This window comes from Mauremys reevesii, linkage group 1 (assembly GCF_016161935.1).
Source record: "Mauremys reevesii isolate NIE-2019 linkage group 1, ASM1616193v1, whole genome shotgun sequence".
In the NCBI taxonomy this organism is placed as follows: domain Eukaryota; kingdom Metazoa; phylum Chordata; order Testudines; family Geoemydidae; genus Mauremys; species Mauremys reevesii.
In genome coordinates, this window is record NC_052623.1 from 241,639,373 (window position 1) to 241,657,536 (window position 18,164).

Here is an 18,164-nt window from a genome sequence, read left to right on the forward strand (position 1 = left end):
CTGCTTAAAATATCCTCACAATCAACTTTTGAGAAGTCAGTGAGACTTTGCAAAGTCAATGAGACTACTCATAATCAACAACTGAACTTGGGGCTATTTATGATAGCAAGCACCAGGACCAGAGTTTGCAGGACGAGATCCCTGATTTAGAATGAACCCTCTTGTTGAAATTAAGAACTCATGTAAGCAAGCTGGCACGTTCAGCCTTTGACATTTGTCATGCCATGCCAATGTCATGCTGCTCTTGAGCCCTGCAACAACTTTTATTTTGTCACCTTACCAATCTGCTTGAGCAGAGGAAGAGGGTAATGCACTGCATGCCTGTGAAACCATCATTTCCAGAGGAACCTTCGTGTGTGTGAAGGATGAGATTTTTCAAACATGTTTAAAGCTGTTCTGATGTCATTTAGAAGAAAAAGTTTTTCTTACAGCATAAATTTAAAGCCAGTTTTGCATTTAGAAAATAGATATAAAGAAAAAGAGGAGAAACTGAAGAGAAATGATGGTGAGGAATAATGGAGAAAATGGAGGAATGAAAAAAAGATGGGATGGAGAAGGGCAGGAAACATTTTTTAAAAAATCAAGGTGTGAGTGGATGTATTTAGAAGTAACCAAAAGGGCAGGCCAGAAGTTGACTACATTTCTAACAGTAATCAAACTATGACATTTAGATATGGATTCTAAATTACTCAGATTTCTGAAGTGTTTGGATTTAGGATTTTGATTCAGGCCCATGTCTATCTAGTTACCACCACTGCAACCCTGAAAGGATCTCAATGTATTATCAGGACTTTATGGAAAATAGGCAATTACATGGAATAAGACGTTTACACAAATAACATTAAATCACACACACTAAGTTGTCCCTTAAAACACAGCAGATGCCCATTTAGTTTATATGATGTTTTGTATAGACAAATATATCTTTGCCCTAGAGTGTTTACAATATAAACACAATACAAACTCTAGAGAAAAGTAAGAACAAAACTTCAAGTGAAGGGCGATTACAAAGATTATTGATGAGAAGAGAAGAGGCAAGATTTAAGAAGAGGATTTAAAAGAGGATGGAGAAGTTACTTACTGGTTGACAAAGAGGGTGGTTCCAGGTTTAGGGTCCACCATGATGAAAAGAAAGTACCTTGAGTCTGTCAACAGGGACTGTACTACTCTGTGTTTGTATACTGCCTAGCACAACAGGGCCCTATTCTTTGTTGATCCTTAGTCACTGCTGTAATAAACATGCTTTATAATAAAATTGTGAAGATGTATATGCTACTTTTTCACGTGAGTTTTTCAAGTAGCTTCAGCCAACCTCAGCCTAGAGCTGGGTATTTATACAGGAAGGGATCAGGAAGCTGAGCAAGACAGAAGGGAGTAGAACACATGTAAGCTGCAGTGGGTGATGGTTTCTCTTTAGCTTCAGAGTAGCCTAACTAGACTCAGAGACTTTTTTGTGTGAACTTTAGGTAATGGGAGGGTCCAGAGGTGAGGACCTTATGAACTGTGTTGTAATTGCTCCTGTCCTGAAATTTTATTAAAATAGGACATGCTATGTTGTTAGTATATGTTGGCTTCTCCTTGCCCTGGCCTGTTAAAATGAACCTACTGCTGCCTCAATTAGGAAAAACTGCCTTGGGCTGCAAGATGGTGCATTGGGATAGTCCATGGCTTTACAATAGTAACAAGAACTGGGAAACTGATCAATTCCTATGTATGTTTCTCTAAATCATTAATTTTGAAACTGTTATGCAGACTGCTGTTTATGGTGATCTTTACAGGATAACATCAGAGTCAGCTGGAAAACAGGATTACTGGTTCCAAAAGCATAATTTTTCTAATTTGGGAAAGAGTCAAGTTGTGGTAGAGAGTCTGGCTTTGAAAATGTGCACTCCAACCCGTAAAGGCATGGAACGAACTCAAATTGGCTTGTAAACCTTGACAAAAGCAAGGTTCACATTGCAGAACTACTCCATGTTACTTAAGGAGAGGTAGGGTGATTATTAGGCAGATGTTTAAATTTGGGTAAATTCTCTGGAAGAGGCTTTTAGGGTTGGCTAAGGCCCAGATCCTCAAAAGTATTTGTGCTCCTAACTTCCACTAAAACCAATGGAAGCTAGGAGCCTACAAACCGATGAGGATCTAAGCCTAAGTCTGTAAATGCTATTGCACACAGTTACTGTTGAAACTACAGAAAGAGAAAAGAGTGAGGGGGAAAAAGTTGGTTAGGAAAATAACTTATGTTCAGGGAAAAATAAAGTTTGAAAAATGGCACACATGTTAGAGGCAAAAATGAACATAATGCAAAAGGACAACAGCAAAGTAAACTAAGGTGTTTCAAATGTCCCTCCTTTAACCACAAATTGACCTTTGTTCCACACAGATATGGTGTTCTCACTTCTGTTGTAAATTACCTCACATTAAGCATAGCTAAACTAAGAGGTGAAAGGCAAGGTGACTTATACCTTAGGGTTAATCTTTTGCATCTGATTTTTCCATAAAATAATGAACTGCTTTCATTAATCATTTCCTTGGATGCTTCATATGGATATAGGCAGGTAAAAAGATGGATGTTATGTAGATGGGTTATTCATTAAAGAAGAACACAAAAAAATTTCCCTGGGGGCAGCAGAGAGTAAACTCAGCCAGAAAGTTGAGGGAGAGGAAAAGGAGAAATGCAGCCAGGATAATTGGGGGGAGGGAGGGAGCAGAGAAAGAGATGCAGCCAGGGAGATTGGGAGGGTGAGAGGGGAGGATGATGAGGGAGTGGGGAAGGAAAGATGCATCCAGGGCGATTGGTGTGTGTGTGTGTGGGGGGAGAATGGGGAAGGAAAGATGCAGACATGGAGATTGTGGGGGAGGGATGATGGGGGAGTGGGGAAGGAGAGAGGCAGACATGTAGATGGGGGGGGTGATGAGGGAGTGGGGAAGGAAAGGTGCAGCCCAGGAGATGGGTGTGTGTGGGGGCGGGAGAATGGGGAAGGAAAGATGCAGACATGGAGATAGGGGGGGAGGGATGATGAGGGAGTGAGGAAGGAAAGAGGCAGACATGGAGATGGGGGGGATGATGAGGGAGTGAGGAAGGAAAGAGGCAGACATGGAGATGGGTGTGTGTGTGTGTGTGAGAATGGGGAAGGAAAGATGCAGACATGGAGATGGGGATGATGATGGGGGAGTGGGGAAGGAAAGATGCAGACATGGAGATGGGGGAGGGATGATGGGGGAGTGGGGAAGGAAAGATGCAGACATGGAGATGGGGGGAGGGATGATGGGGGAGTGGGGAAGGAAAGATGCAGACATGGAGATGGGGGAGGGATGATGGGGGAGTGGGGAAGGAAAGATGCAGACAGGGAGATGGGGGGAGAGATGAGCGGGGAGTGGGGAAGGAAAGATGCAGACATGGAGATGGGGGAGGGATGATGGTGGAGTGGGGAAGGAAAGATGCAGACATGGAGATGGGGATGATGATGGGGGAGTGGGGAAGGAAAGATGCAGCCTGGGAGATGAGGGGGAGAGATGAGCGGGGAATGGGGAAGGAAAGATGCAGACATGGAGATGGGGGAGGGATGATGGGGGAGTGGGGAAGGAAAGATGCAGACATGGAGACGGGGGGAGGGATGATGCAGACATGGAGACGGGGGGAGCTGCCGGGCGATGGCTCTGGGTGGCACTGTCGGGCGGGAGGCGCTGCGGGCGGCACAGGCTGGACGGCGGGGGAGCGTGGGGCGGCGGCCCGGGCAGGGCAGGAGCGGGAGGCCGAAGGGGCCGCTGTAGCCCCGGGAGATGACCCCGCCCACCACTTTCCCAGGCTGCCCTGCGCCGCAGACGGAGCCGGGGGAGGCGGAGCCGCAGCCGCTGTATCGGGACCGAAGTGGAAATTTCCCCCAGCCCCAGCCGCGCCAGCCCCAGCCGCAGGTTTCGCCGCTCAGAGTCACGAGCCGCCGCCGGACCCCAGCGCCGCCCGCCCGCCATGGCCAACTACATCCACGTCCCGCCCGGCTCGCCCGAGGTGCCCAAGCTGGACATCGCCCTGAGCGACGTGGATGGGCCCGGCTGCCGCGACGGAGCCCTGCAGCTGCTGCGTCGTCTGCGGCCCCACTGGAGCCCCGAGGAGGTGACGCTGCAGGTATCGGCCGGGGGGGGATAGCGGGGCCCCGCGGGGGGCCCGGCCCGAGGCTGGGCGGCCACGGGGGGCGCGGGGAATCCCCCCTGTACCGGGCCCGGGGCTGAGTCCCGCTCGCCAGGGAGCCCGGCCAGGTGGGTGCAGCGCCGACCCCTCCCCGGGACCCGGCCCCTCCCCATCAGCTCCTGGCGCCCCAGCTTCTCCCAAACCAGCCCCCCGATCCGCGCCGACCCCCCCAGTTCTCCCCCAAATCGGCCCCCCAGCTTGCCGCCCCCATACGCCCATTTCCTGGCGGAGGGTTTTTTTTGCCTCCTCCCCCCCCACCGTCTTCCAGGCGTCGCGTTTAAAAGGCCCATCCGGCGCGCGTGGCTCAGCCCCTGCTTCGTGCGGGGCTTTCACGAAGGAGGGGCCCGGCTGGGAAAGGCCCCGGCCTGCGGGGCTGGTTCTGTGCAAAGCCTCCCGCTGGCTACGGCTGCCCGGCCAGCGCGGGGGAGCGGGTGCCAGCGCCTCGGAGCCGCGCAGGGAGGGAGGAGGCCGCTCATCAGCCGGGGCCCGAGCCACCCTCCTCCAGCGCCGAGCCGCAGGCAGGATGTAGCGGACGCCACCATTTGCCAAGTCTCTCTCCCGTCACACGCTTTCAGTTTCAGGACGCTTGAAAATAAACGGCCGGTTAGACGGATATCGAAAGGTTTCTGTGTTTTGGCTCAGTACTGGTTATCTCACCCTTTTGATAAGTGGATGGGTATCGTCCCTAGTTAAAACCAAGTTGCTAACTGAGCCTGCCTAGCCTCTTTCCTAATTCTGGATTTAAAAAATCCAGTACTTGGCCTGTTGAGTTAGTTAGATGGCCTTTACTCCTAGGTATGACGAATCATTTGTCTGGGGCCAGCTAATCTTACTGAAGCTTATGCTTCTAGAATATACTTAATCTAGCCTCAGGAGTTTGCTGGAGATTTGTTTTAACACTCGCCGCCTCTCTGGTTGCTAGTTGCAGCCTGAGTATATTACGGCATTTATGATACACATTTTCAAATCGTAGTTTCCAAATGTTGTTAATGTGTGGAAATTTCTTACTTAATTTTAGTGACACTCCCCAAGGAAACAGATGCAAGAATAAATCTCTGTAAAAGCTGACTGCTCTATAGTAATGGATCTGAATTCGACTGAAATCATTTTAAATTACCCAAGAAGGGAATAAATTTGGCAAACATGCATTATATCAGATAGTATCAGCTGTAAATTTAAAGATTAATGTATAACAGCTATACTTGTTGAAAATAACTAGAGTGGACGTGCAGGCAATTTCAACATTAGTTTTTGCTTAAAGAACAGTTAATTACTAAATAGTTACAGTGGTTCTTCTAGATTATTGCTTCCTGGGATAAGTGCACTCACAACAAGCAACAACATGGCATTCTTATTCCAGGAGTGGAGGATCCCCAGGGGCAATTTTAAAAGATTTAAAAAACCCTTTCCGTTTCATTAAATCCTTGCACAGTGCAACACGTTTTGGTCAGTTGTGCAAGAAACAACTCTCAGGTTTTTAAGAATGGAAAAGAAAATTGTTACAGTTCCTTATTTTGCTTTTGTTATTTGTGGGTTGAATCTTAAGAAAAATATTCTTTTGAGGATATTTTTGTTCTTGCCCAAGATCATCATAGCTTGTTGCTCCAAAACTGCACCCAAGAGCTATTATCGACTACCTGACCAGGACAGTGATAATGACTATGAAATTCTAAGGGAGATTAGAGAGGCTGTCAAAATAAAGAACTCAATAATAGTGGGGGATTTCAATTATCCCCATATCGACTGGTTACATATCACCTCAGGGTGAAATGCGGAGACAAAATTTCTCAATATTTTAAATGACTGCTTCTTGGAGCAGCTGGTACAGGAATCCACAAGGGGAGAGGCAATTCTCCATTTAGTCCAGAGTGGAGTGCAGGATCTGGTCCAAGAGGTAACTCTAACAGGACCACTTGGAAATAGTGATCATAATGTATAACATTTAACATTCCTGTGGTGGGAAGAACACCTCAACAGCCCAACACTGTGGTATTTAATTTCAGAAAGGGAAACTATGCAAAAATGAGGAGGTTAGTTAAACAGAAATGAAAAGATACAGTGACTAGAGTGAAATCCCTGCAAACTGCATGGACACTCTTCACCATAATAGAGGGCCAACTTATATGTGTGCCCCAAATTAAAAAACACAGTAAAAGTATGAAAAAAGAGCCACTCTGGCTTAACAATTATGTAAAAGCAGAGAGAGACAAAAAGGCATCTTTTAAAAAGTGGAAGTCAAATCCTAGTGAGGTAAGTAGAAAGGAGCATAAACACTGCCAAATTAAGTGTAAAAATTTAATAAGAGAAGCCCAAAAGGCGTTTGAAGAACGGCTAGCCAAAAACTCAAAAGGTAATAAAAAAAATGTTTTTTTAAGTACATCTGAAGCAGGAAGCCTGCTAAACAACCAGTGGGGCCCCTATACGATTGAGATATAAAAGGAGCACTTAAAGATGATAAAGTCATTGTGGAGAAACTAAATGAATTCTTTGCTTCAATCTTCACGGCTGAGGATGTTAGGGAGATTCCCAAACCCGAGCTGTCCTTTGTAGGTGACAAATTTGAGGAATTGTCACAGATTGAAGTGTCATTAGAGGAGGTTTTGGAATTGATAAACTTAACAGTAACAAGTCACCGGGACCAGATGGCATTCACCCAAGAGTTCTGATAGAACTCAAATGTTAAATTGCAGAACTATTAACTATGGTTTGTAACCTGCCCTTTAAATCAGCTTCTGTACCTAATGACTGGAAGATAGCTAATGCAACGCTAATATTTAAAATGGGCTGTAATGGTGATCCCGGCATTTACAGAACAGGCAAATTAGTTGAAACAATAGTAAAGAATAAAATTGTCAGACACATAGAACATAAATTGTTGGGCAAAAGTTAACATGGTTTCTGTAAAGTGAAATCATATCTTACTAATCTATTAGAGTTCTTTGAAGGGGTCAAAAAACACGTGGACAAGGGGGATCCAGTGGACATATTGTACTTAGATTTCCAGAAAGCCTTTGACAAGGTCCCTCACCAAAGGCTCTTACGTAAATTAAGTTGTCATGGGATAAGAGGGGGAAGATCCTTTCATGGATTGAGAACTGGTTGAAAGACAGGGAACAAAGGGTAGGAGTAAATGGTAAATTTTCAGAATGGAGAGGGGTAACTAGTGGTGTTCCCCAAGGGTCAGTCCTAGGAGCAGTCCTATTCAACTTATTCATAAATGATCTGGAGAGAGGGATAAACAGTGAAGTGGCAAAGTTTGCAGATGTTACTAAACTGCTCAAGATAGTTAAGACCAAAGCAGACTGTGAAGAACTTCAAAAAGATCTCACAAAACTAAGTGCTTGGGCAACAAAATGGCAAATGAAGTTTAATGTGGATAAATGTAAAGTAATGCACATAGGAAAAAATAACCCCAACTATACATACAATATGATGGGGGCTAATTTAGCTATAACTAATCAGGAAAGAGATCTTGCGGTCATCATGGATAGTTCTCTGAAGATAGCCACGCAGTGTGCAGCGGCAGTCAAAAAAGCAAACAGGATGTTAAGAATCATAAAAAAGGGGATAGAGAATAAGACAGAGAATAATCTTATTGCCCTTATATAAATTCATGGTACTCCGACATCTTGAGTACTGCATACAGATGTGGTCTCCTCATCTCAGAAAAGATATACTGACATTAGAAAAGGTTCAGAGAAGGGCAACTAAAATGATTAGGGGTTTGAAATGGGTCCCATATGAGGAGAGATTAGAAACTAGGACTTTTCAGTTTGCAAAAGAGGAGACTCTGGAGAATAAGATAGAGATATATAAAATCATGAGTGGTGTGGAGAAAATGAATAAGGAAAAGTTATTTACTTGTTCCCATAATACAAGAACTATGGGCCACCAAATGAAATTAGTGGTCAGCAGGTTTAAAACAAATAAAAGGAAGTTCTTCACACAGCACACAGTCAACCTGTGGAACTCCTTGCCTAAGGAGATTGTGAAGGCTAGGACTATAACAGGGTTTAAAAGAGAACTAGATAAATTCATGGAGGCTAAGTCCATTAATGGCTGTTAGCCAGGATGGGTAAGGAATGGTGTCCCTAGCCTCTGTTTGTCAGAGGATGGAGATGGATGGCAGGAGAGAGATCACTTGATCATTACCTGTTAGGTTCACTCCCTCTGGGGCACCTGGCATTGGCCACTGTTGGTAGACAAGATACTGGTCTGGATGGACCTTTGGTCTGACCCAGTATGGCCATTCTTATGTTTGACCTGATTGTGTCACTTATTTCAAAAGCTTATCTTCAAGAGTACAGGATGTTGACAGGGCGCAGTGCATCAGGTAATGTTGAAGTGTTTGCCAAGGCTGTCCACATTCACAATTGGGGCTATTCCTCAGCTTCCACTTGGTCATATTATGACCAATCTTTGCCACCCCAGCTCTGTCTCAGTTTAGAGTACACCAGTATGTTCGTACAGTGTCAGTGCCTGGGGGGAGGTGAGGGAGTTATAAAGGAATCAGGTTCTCCAAGATAATCAATATTCCTCTTCAATTTGTTTCACTGTAACTTTCCACAGTGGTATTTTGGGGTAAGAGATTTTCAGGGCAAAGATCTTTCTGCATTTCAGCCTCTTGGGTGGTAGAATGTGTCTATACAGTGGATGTCTTAGATCATGCACTTGTTTTTGTCTCTCCTTTTTACTGAAGGCATCCTGCCTCACTGATGGTGATGCAGTCCCCTCGAGGCAGCATATCAACCGTGTGGGAGTCTTTCAAAGTCCCTGTGATGATCCTACAGGATCGATTGAGTTCAGTATCAATTTTGTATGTGTGGCTGAAGCATGACCATGCTGGACCACAGTACTCCGCAGTTGAGTAACACAGGGTGAGACTGGTTGCTCAGACTTTTTGGGGGTCAGCTCCCCTTTTTTATTAGCTAGTTTATGCAGTACACAACTCCTGGAATTCTCTTTTTCGTTTAGCTTCTTGATGCTCTTTGAATGTCAGCATTCAGTCTGTGACCCCAAGGTACACCAGATACTCATAATGCTCAAGTATTGTTCCATCCCATGATATCTGAAGTTTTTGCATGGTGAGGGTTTTTCATGTGAAAGGTGTACACTTCGGGCTTGCTAAGATTGGCATTCAGGAACCATGTGTGATAATATTTTCCAGGTACACTCAGAGAGCAATTAGAATGCGCTCAGTGTCCTCAAATCTTTCTGATTGGGTGATGATACAAAGATCTGCATAAATGAATCTTCACATGTTGAGGGAATTCTGTGTAAACATTAAACAGCAAGGCTGATAGAATCATGGGGCAGTCCATTCTGGTGAGCATGCTGTTGAATTTTTTGACCAGCCACCTCACATTAAAAGTCTATCCTCAAGCAAGGAGGAGATGACCTGGACCATCTTGCTATTTCTCAGAGTTCTTGCCAATTTCAGTAGACGTGCGCTATGGTTCGCAGTTTCATCAGCAGCTGACAGATGAACAAGATTCTAAACCATTTTAGATGTATTGAGTTAGGTTTGCAACTTTGCCATAGCATGAATATCCTAAGCAGAAAACAGCTTGGTCATCAGTCAGCTACCCTTCCACTATTGGTGATATTCTATGCATTATAATCCTCTCATATTGCTTGTAGGTTGAGTAATATATGGTTATTGGGTGATAGCTCTTTGCAGAGTCAAGGTTTTTTATGTGATTTGAGTAGTGCAGCCACTTGTCTGCTCCACAGCCTGGGTATCTGCGTTGTCTCCATGCAAGAGTTAAAGAAGACAAGCAACCACTTCTATATTCCTGTCCCAAAGGAATAATAATTAGACACACCATCAAGTCCAGTTGCCTTTCCACATTTCAGTTTCATGTATTTGTTTTCTTGCACAGGAGAACAGGTAAATGAAACTGAAACCTTATTGCTTAACAGCTGACCCCTTTTCTTGGTAACATTTTAGTGCTGTTTATAGCGGTGGAATATCACATTCATAATTCTGGCTCTGTTTCAAGCTGTGAGTTCACAAAATGAAACCCCCAATAGACTGATGCTTTGTTCTTTTGAGCATGAACATGCTATAACTAATGTAATAAATATATATTTAGACAACTCTAAAAATTGCTCTAAGAAACTCATGGAAATTATTTTTCAGCCAAGTAGAAAAGTCGTGGTCTTAAAAATAGGTATGCAGATTTTGTCATTTTGTTCTTCTGTGCCTTTGTGCAACTGAAGAACGTTATTCATACTGAGATTCCTTCAATCATCATTTTCTTTTGCAGTCTAGTATATTTTTAAAATGTTGCACACAAGTAACAGTAGAAGCGAGAATGTGCATACACAAACTTCCGCTCCAAAGATCAGTGCAGTGGGGTGCTAGACCAAAACAGATTTTGAGGTAGAAGTCTGCATTGGCTTTACTGGGACAGAAGAGAGAGAAGGACCACACATCTTGCAAAGAAATAAAAGCTGGAGATATATATTCAGCGGAATAAAGGTTTGACTAGTCTGAAGTGTAGTAGGACTGTGGCAGAGTAGCCTAGGAACTTGATGAGTGGACAGAACTAGTCAGTAATGTGGGTTTTCTCATAATTGAACTCTACATCTAGCCACCTTTGCTCTTTATATTCATACTGTCAGTATAGTGTGTTGGAAGGGTAGAAAGTCCAAAGTTTAACTTAGTAAATTTACTAACTTTTACTTGCAAGAATGTAAAGTGAAGTGGGCAAAACCATTCCAAGTTACTTAATGTGTCTTCCAATTGCCTTGCATTTTAGAATAGTCTGCTGCTGCTTAATCATTCCTTCTTTTAAGATTTGTAATTAGTTGTATTTATAAATATTATACTAGTGTGTCCATTTAAAATTATTTTTTCTAAATAATTGTTAGCTTAACATTTGGGCAAAGGAGGAAAATCCTTTAACCCAGTGGTTCACAAACTTTTTTTTACTGGTGACCCCTTTCACACAGCTAGCCTCTGAGTGTGACCCCCCCCCTTTATAAATTAAAAAGACTCTTTAAAAATATTTAACACTATTATAAATGCTGGAGGTGAAGCAGGGTTTGGGGTGGAGGCTGACAGCACGCGACCCCCCACATAATAACCTCATGACCCCCTGTTTGAGAACCCCTGCTTAACCATTTATATGTATGCACTGTAATGCTTCAGAATGGGTACTTAATTTTATCAGAAAGCCTAATGATAAGTGTTGCATAATATAGAATTGGTTCCGAAATAAGGAAATAATCATTCTGTATTGCTTCTCTGTGTCCCTATCCACGTACAGGGAAGAATTCCAAAGTAAACGATCAAACTGCCTCTTTCTGCCAGCAGCATATGGAAAGACAAAGTCCTCCTCTATTAAAGATTTTTCTTCATGTGGCTGTTGTGTTTAAATCTGACAAGAGTGGCACCTGGGAAAAAGCTAGGAGCAATATAGAACTGTTTCTATTTTTGCCTCCAAATACTTAAGACTGCTCTTCCTCTTGCTTCATTGGCCTTGGTTACAATAATCCAAAGCAGTGTCATCAAAATTTATGCTGCTTAAGCTAAATTCTCTCCTGTTCCGCTGGTCTAACAGCAGATTTTGGTCTTCCTTGTTTCATTCTGAAGTTGGCTGCAGTCAGTATTAAGGATGCAACGAACTATAGACTTTTAGAAAAGATGATGATTTGATAATGACTTCATAAGGAAACTTGAAGTTTCACTTGTCTAGTATTAACTTTTCACTTCCTAGACTTTGTACAGTGTGGTAGTTTGAGTGAGTGAATCTTGCCACTTTCCTTTTAAGTTCTTTAATGCCTTCAGCTGTTCGGTCACTCCCTTATTAGTAATGAGAAAACCTTTGTCACTGGTTTTGGTGGCTTATGTAACATAAGGATGGTCATCTCATCTGCTTTCCAGGTATCCCACCACAAGTGAAATCCTTGTTACCAATCTTGACAGAGACCAAGGATAGAATAAGTACAGGAGACTGATCTACCTCCTTCGCTCAGGATGGATCCATGGGTCTGTTCCAATATGGAAATTCCACTTGCCCTTCTGACAAATGCCAACTCAAAATCCCCATAATACCCCTTGTCGAAGACCTGTGCCATAAGTATTGGATCATTTCATAACAGAGATGCCTTAGAAGATTTAATTGATTATTTTACCTTTGTTACCACCACTCAGTTTAACATTCTGGGGCAGTGGGTAGCTCCTCCTGTATCTATCCACCATTTCTCTTATTTCAGTGCAGTGTCCCTCACGTCTCCAGCATAGGGTGGTGAGGATGTCAATGAAAGCCTCTCATCTTCTGAACTCTCTAACAGCAAGCATCAATTAATGTAAATCAAAATGATGGATTTATTTACACACTTTTTTTGTTTAGATTTACATGATACCTGATACACCTATCTAAGGCCCTAAGCACTTGTATCATGAAGTCATCATCACTTTCCTCTAGATCTTCTTGAAAGCATCTGTGTCTTAGATCTCTTCAGGATTTATAGGGATCTGCCGCTTACTTCATAGAGCTACCCCCTCCCCCCACCAATGCTTGATTACTTGCATTCATCAGTATATTTGCTTTTTTAGGCTTCATAGTTTGCACAAGAATGTAATTCTTCTATTGTAGGTACCAAGTACAACCACCTAAGCCAGGACTCTGCTAGTAAGGTTCCTACTTTTGTTACTGAAATAACATTTTTCTTTCTATTTTATACCCCATGCCACCTGTACTCCTGTTCCTCCTTGTTCTCCTTCCATCACCCATGGGATTGATTGTCTTGATTTGGGCCACTACTTCCTTTCCTTGGTTGTCTTCATCTGTGTTCCTCTTCTGTTCTGGAGCTTTCCTGGTGTGTGTTATGGCTATTGTCTGGCTTCAGATTTTAAGTATTTTGGCTGTGGCCTAACTATTTTGAATTTTCTTCTATTAAACAGGCTTATTCTGAAGTTTAAAAAGTAGAATGGGGACAGCAAAGTGTGTCTGTATATATATTAGGGCTGTCGATTAATCACAGTTAACTCACACGATTAACTCGAAAAAATTAATCAGTTTTTTTAATATCACTGTTAAACAATAGAATACCAATTGAAATTTATTAAATATTTTGGATGTTTTTCAACATTTTCATATATATTGTATTCTGTGTTGTAATTGAAATAAAAGTATATATTTTTCATTACAAATATTTGCACTGTAAAAATGATAAAAGAAATAGTATTTTTCAAGTCACCTCCATACAAGTACTGTAGTGCAATCTTTGTTACATAACTGCATTAAAAAACAAAGTAATGTAAAACCTCAGAGCCTAGAAGTCCACTCAGTCCTACTTCTCATTCAGCCAATCACTAAGACAAATATGTTTGTTTACATTTACAGGAGATACTGCTGCCTGCTTCTTCTTTACAATGTCACCAGAAAACAAGAACACACGTTTATATGGCATTTTTGTAATCAGCATTGTAAAGTATTTACATGCCAGATATGCTAAACATTCATATGCTCGTTCATGTTTCGGTCACCATTCCAGAGAACATGCTTCCATGCTTATAACATTAGTTTAAAAAATGTGTTAATTAAATTTGTGACTGAACTCCTTGGGGGAGAATTGTATGTCCCATGTTCTGTTTTACCCTTTTTCTGCCATATATTTCATGTTATAGCAGTCTTGCTGACCCAGCACATGCTACTCATTTTAAGAATACTTTCACTGCAGATGTGACAAAACGCAAAGAAGGTATCAATGTGAGTTTTCTAAAGATAACTACAGCGCTCAAGCCAAGGCTTAACAATCTGAAGTGTCTTCCAAAATCTGAGGGATGAGATGTGGAGAATGCTTTCAGAAGTCTGAAAAGAGCAACACTCTGTGGAAACTACAAAACCCAAACCACCAAAAAGAAAATCAACCTTCTGCTGGTGGCATTTGACTCAGATAATGAAAATGAACATGCGTCAATCTGCACTGCTTTGGATTGTTATTGAGCAGAACCTGTCGTTAGCATGGACAGGTCCTCTGGAATGGTGGTTGAAGCATGAAGGGACATATGAATCTTCAGTGCATCTGGCACATAAATATCTTGTAACCGGTGTTACAAGAGTGTCATGAGAATGCCTGTTCTCACTTTCAGGTGACATTGTAAACAAGAAGCGGGCAACATCATCTCCTGCAAAGGTAAACAAACTTGTTCGTTTTAGTCATTGGCTGAACAAGAAGTAGGACTGAGCGGACTTGTAGGCGCTGAAATTTTACCTTTATTTGTTTTTGAGTGCACTTTTTTTGGTATATAATTCTACATTTGTAAGTTCAACTATCATGATAAAGAGATTGCACTACAGTACTTGTATTAGGTGAATTGAAAAATACTATTTATTTTGTTTTTTACAGTACAAATACTTGTAATTAAAAATATAAAGTGAGTCCTGTACACTTTGTATTCTGTTGTAATTGAAATCAGTATATCTGAATGTAGAAAACATCAAAAATATTTAAAAGAAATGGTATTCTGATGTGATTAACTGCATTGTTAAACAAATTAATTTTTTTAATCGCTTGACAGCCCTTATATATAGTAAAAAATTAAAGACTTTCATTTTAATTTTTCATAAGTGAATATCAGAGAAATTCCAAAAAATTTTAAACAGCTTGCAATATGATATTAAGCATGTTTTGTTTTGATTGTTGGTAATATTTTTGGTCTTGTCCCTTGCAGTGCACTTGAAGATCTGCTGATGTCTCCTGGGAAATCTAAACTCTAAATAGCAACATTTCTACTAATGGATCATATTTCCCATTTTATTACTATTAAGGACATTTTTATGAGAACAAATTATTATAGGCTATGTGTTCAACTGTATGTCCATCACCTTAAGTCATAATCAGGGATCCTAGTTTTTTGTGATTTAACACCCCCTCCGACCCCCCCCCCCCAAATCTGATACAGCATAAAAATCCATGTTTTTCCACAATTAAAATGAAATGCTGTATTTTAGTTTCCTTAGTCACTATATATATACACACACACAGATATCAGTTGTACGTGTTTTATTGATATATTTACAGTTTTAAGCAAGTTTGAAGCCTGCCAGTGCCATCAGTCATTATAATAAAATTAATAGAATGAACCAGACACAGTGTATTGGTTTTTTGCTTCTGTTGATGGCCATGCTGTTTTAGCCTCCTTGTTTTCGTTAATTTTCATTCAGTTTAGTGCTTTCCATGTGTTCTACAGTTGTCTGCCTTCAAACGTAATCTACAGAACAGCATATTACTATCAACATGAAATTTGACCTCACCAAACTCAGTGAAATTGTCTTTTAGGGTGACTTTTACAAATATTATTTCTTTTATCATTTTTACAGAGCAAATGTTTGTAATAAAAATAATATAAAGTGAGCATTGTACACATTGTATTCTGTGTTGTAATTGAAATCAATATATTTGAAAATAGAAAAACATCAAAATATTTATATAAATTTAAATTATTCTATTAACAGTGAGATTAATCATGACTATTTTTTAATCTAGTTAATTTGTTTTGCCTTGCTCGCATGCATTAACTGAGATTATTGGCAGCCCTAATGTTTTAATTTTTTCATAAAATATAAAAACCAAAGATTCTCTGTAAAAGCACAAATGCTGTTTTTTTTTTCCATGGCAAACTGATTTCTAGAATCCCTAGTCATAATGCTCTTCTTGGCAGCACAGTTAGTTGTTGTGGAGGAATTTGATATTACTTATAAAGGGACTGTGGCTTGCTTCAGGAACTTAAATATCACAGTGATGGCTGCCTTCAAATACTTTTGATAAAGATGACTGAAGAAAAATGGAGAAGAAAATAGAAAACATATCTGAATCACCTCTAAACAGAACATTTTTTCATGAAGCACTAATGACCGAAGGTGTGCTCTAAATGACACACCCATGGTGGCATCTTGTTTATGCAACAAATGATATCTTTCAGGATGAGTTAGCATGTACTTTCTGATCACCTGACAATGCTTGAATACCTTAATTGCCTACAGTTAAAAAAACCTGCATAATATGACCAGTTTGAGCAGCAACTGTTACACATGCCTTGTAGTCTCAGTTTAAAAAAATCAGCCACATTAGGGTGTGCATTCCTAGACCATTACTGTGTAGCTTGGGTGTATTATATTTGACAAGGACTTTGGCCCTATGCACAAATGGCTCACTCACTCATGGCATAGTATTATAAAAATTACAAAACATGGTTTGTTGCGCTGTAGCTTAAATTCAAAGTATTTTTTTAAATCACTATCAGGAAAAATAACTTATAGAAACATTGGCACCTTAATATTTTGAGTTGTGTTTTTTGTTTGTTTTTGTTTTTGAGCTGTGCTTTAATGTTAGTCTGTCCCTTATACAAGGAGAGGATCTAGATCAGGGGTGGGCAAACTTTTTTGCCCAAGGGCCACTTCTGGGTATAAAAATAATATGGCTGGCCATGAATGCTCATGAAATTGGGGGTGAGGGCTCTGGCTGGAGGTGCGGGCTGTGGAGTGGGGCCAGAAATGAATTCAAGGTGTGTGGGGGAGGCTCTGGTCAGGGGGTTGGAGTGTGGTGGGGGGGTGAGGGGAATCAGGGCTGGGGTAGAGAGTTGGGGCATGGGAGGGGATCAGGGGTGCAGGCTCCTGGCAGCACTTACCTCAAGCAGCGGCATGTCCCCCCTCCAGCTCCTCTATGGCCAGACAGCTCTGCGCGCTGCCCTGTCTGCAGGTGTCATCGCTGCAGCTCCCATTGACCATGGTTCCTGGCCAATGGGAGCTGTGGGGGCGGTACTTGGGGCAGGGGCAGCGTGTGGAGCCCCTCTGGGTGCCCTTACCCATAGGAGCCAGAGGGGTGACATGGCGCTGCTTCCGGGAGTTGCATGGAGCGGGGCATCTAGGAAAATCTGAGCCCTATTATTATTACTAGCACTTGTCCTCCAGTCTATATCTGGGAAGTTAGTCTCCCATGATCACACAATTCCCATTGGTATTTACTTCATTAAAAAGGTCTCTATCTATATCCAAATCGGATCCTGGCAGTCTGTAGCACACTCCAAGCACTATCTCAGGGGAGGCTCTAGTTGCTTTCTTCCCCAGTGTGATTTTTTGCCCAGACAGACTCTGTCTTATCCATTCCATCCCTTTTTATTTCTTTACAGTCTACCTCATCATTGATATACAATACTACACCACCACCTTTGCCTTTATTTCTGTCTTTCCTAAACAGCACATACTCTTCAGTACCTGTACTCTAGTCATGACTACTATTCCACCATGTTTCTGTTATCCCTGTAATAGCCGGTTTCACTTCCTGCACCAGTAACTCTAATTCCTCCATTTTGTTACGTAGGCTCCTCACGTTGGTGTACAGTGTGAGCACTGTACATTTTGTATTTTGTGTTGTAATTGAAATCAATATATTTGAAAATGTAGGGAAAAAAAAATCCAAACTGCAATTAATCGCAGTTAATCTTTTAAGTTAATCATGTGAGTTAACTGATTAAATCAACAGCTCTACTTCAAACTCTTTTCCCCCAACACATTTCTTGTGTGGTATCGTGAGCCCACTTGTTACTTATTTCCAAAAGCAGTCAGATTTTATCTTGGCCTTCAGCTGAAATTTTTAATTTCTCATATTGACTAAAATACTTCCAGGGATCCAGAATCTTCCTGCCAAATTATCTGCTATAGGCATCAACTGCATTTCATTCACTTTGTCACCTACGTCGACTTTCCTATTTCAGAATATACTTCTGGAACTTCCTTCCTGGTATTCAGGACAGGACGTTCTGTGAAGTCTTTCAACTTCATCCCAGGCCATGCATTGTCTTGATCATTCTGCATTGCTATGTAGGCCTCTGTTCTTTACGTGTCTCTCCTTAGTCACAGACTGCTCTCCTCATTTGTGATGCCCATCTCATGTTTTTTCTTTGCCATGGAATCCTTTTTCCTTATTGCACCTCATTTTAAAATCTCTTGTTTGTTTACAAATG

At 41.6% G+C, this 18,164-nt stretch overlaps 1 protein-coding gene across 7 annotated transcripts in view; it reads left to right on the forward strand.

Annotated features, from left to right (window-relative positions):
- ETNK1 (ethanolamine kinase 1) overlaps positions 1-18,164 on the forward strand; it is a 79,955-nt gene that overhangs the window by 26,269 nt on the left and 35,522 nt on the right. For 2 of the 7 annotated variants that reach the window (XM_039543313.1, XM_039543321.1), the window contains exon 3: positions 3,806-4,123. The exons of 3 other annotated variants lie outside the window; for them this stretch is intronic. In XM_039543313.1, coding sequence (XP_039399247.1) covers positions 3,968-4,123 — 156 coding nt within the window. In that variant the 5' untranslated portion in view covers positions 3,806-3,967. Of the gene's footprint in view, positions 1-3,764; positions 4,124-8,885; positions 9,064-18,164 lie in introns of those variants that run through there. 2 more of the 7 variants (XM_039543356.1, XM_039543330.1) reach the window with 2 other exon arrangements.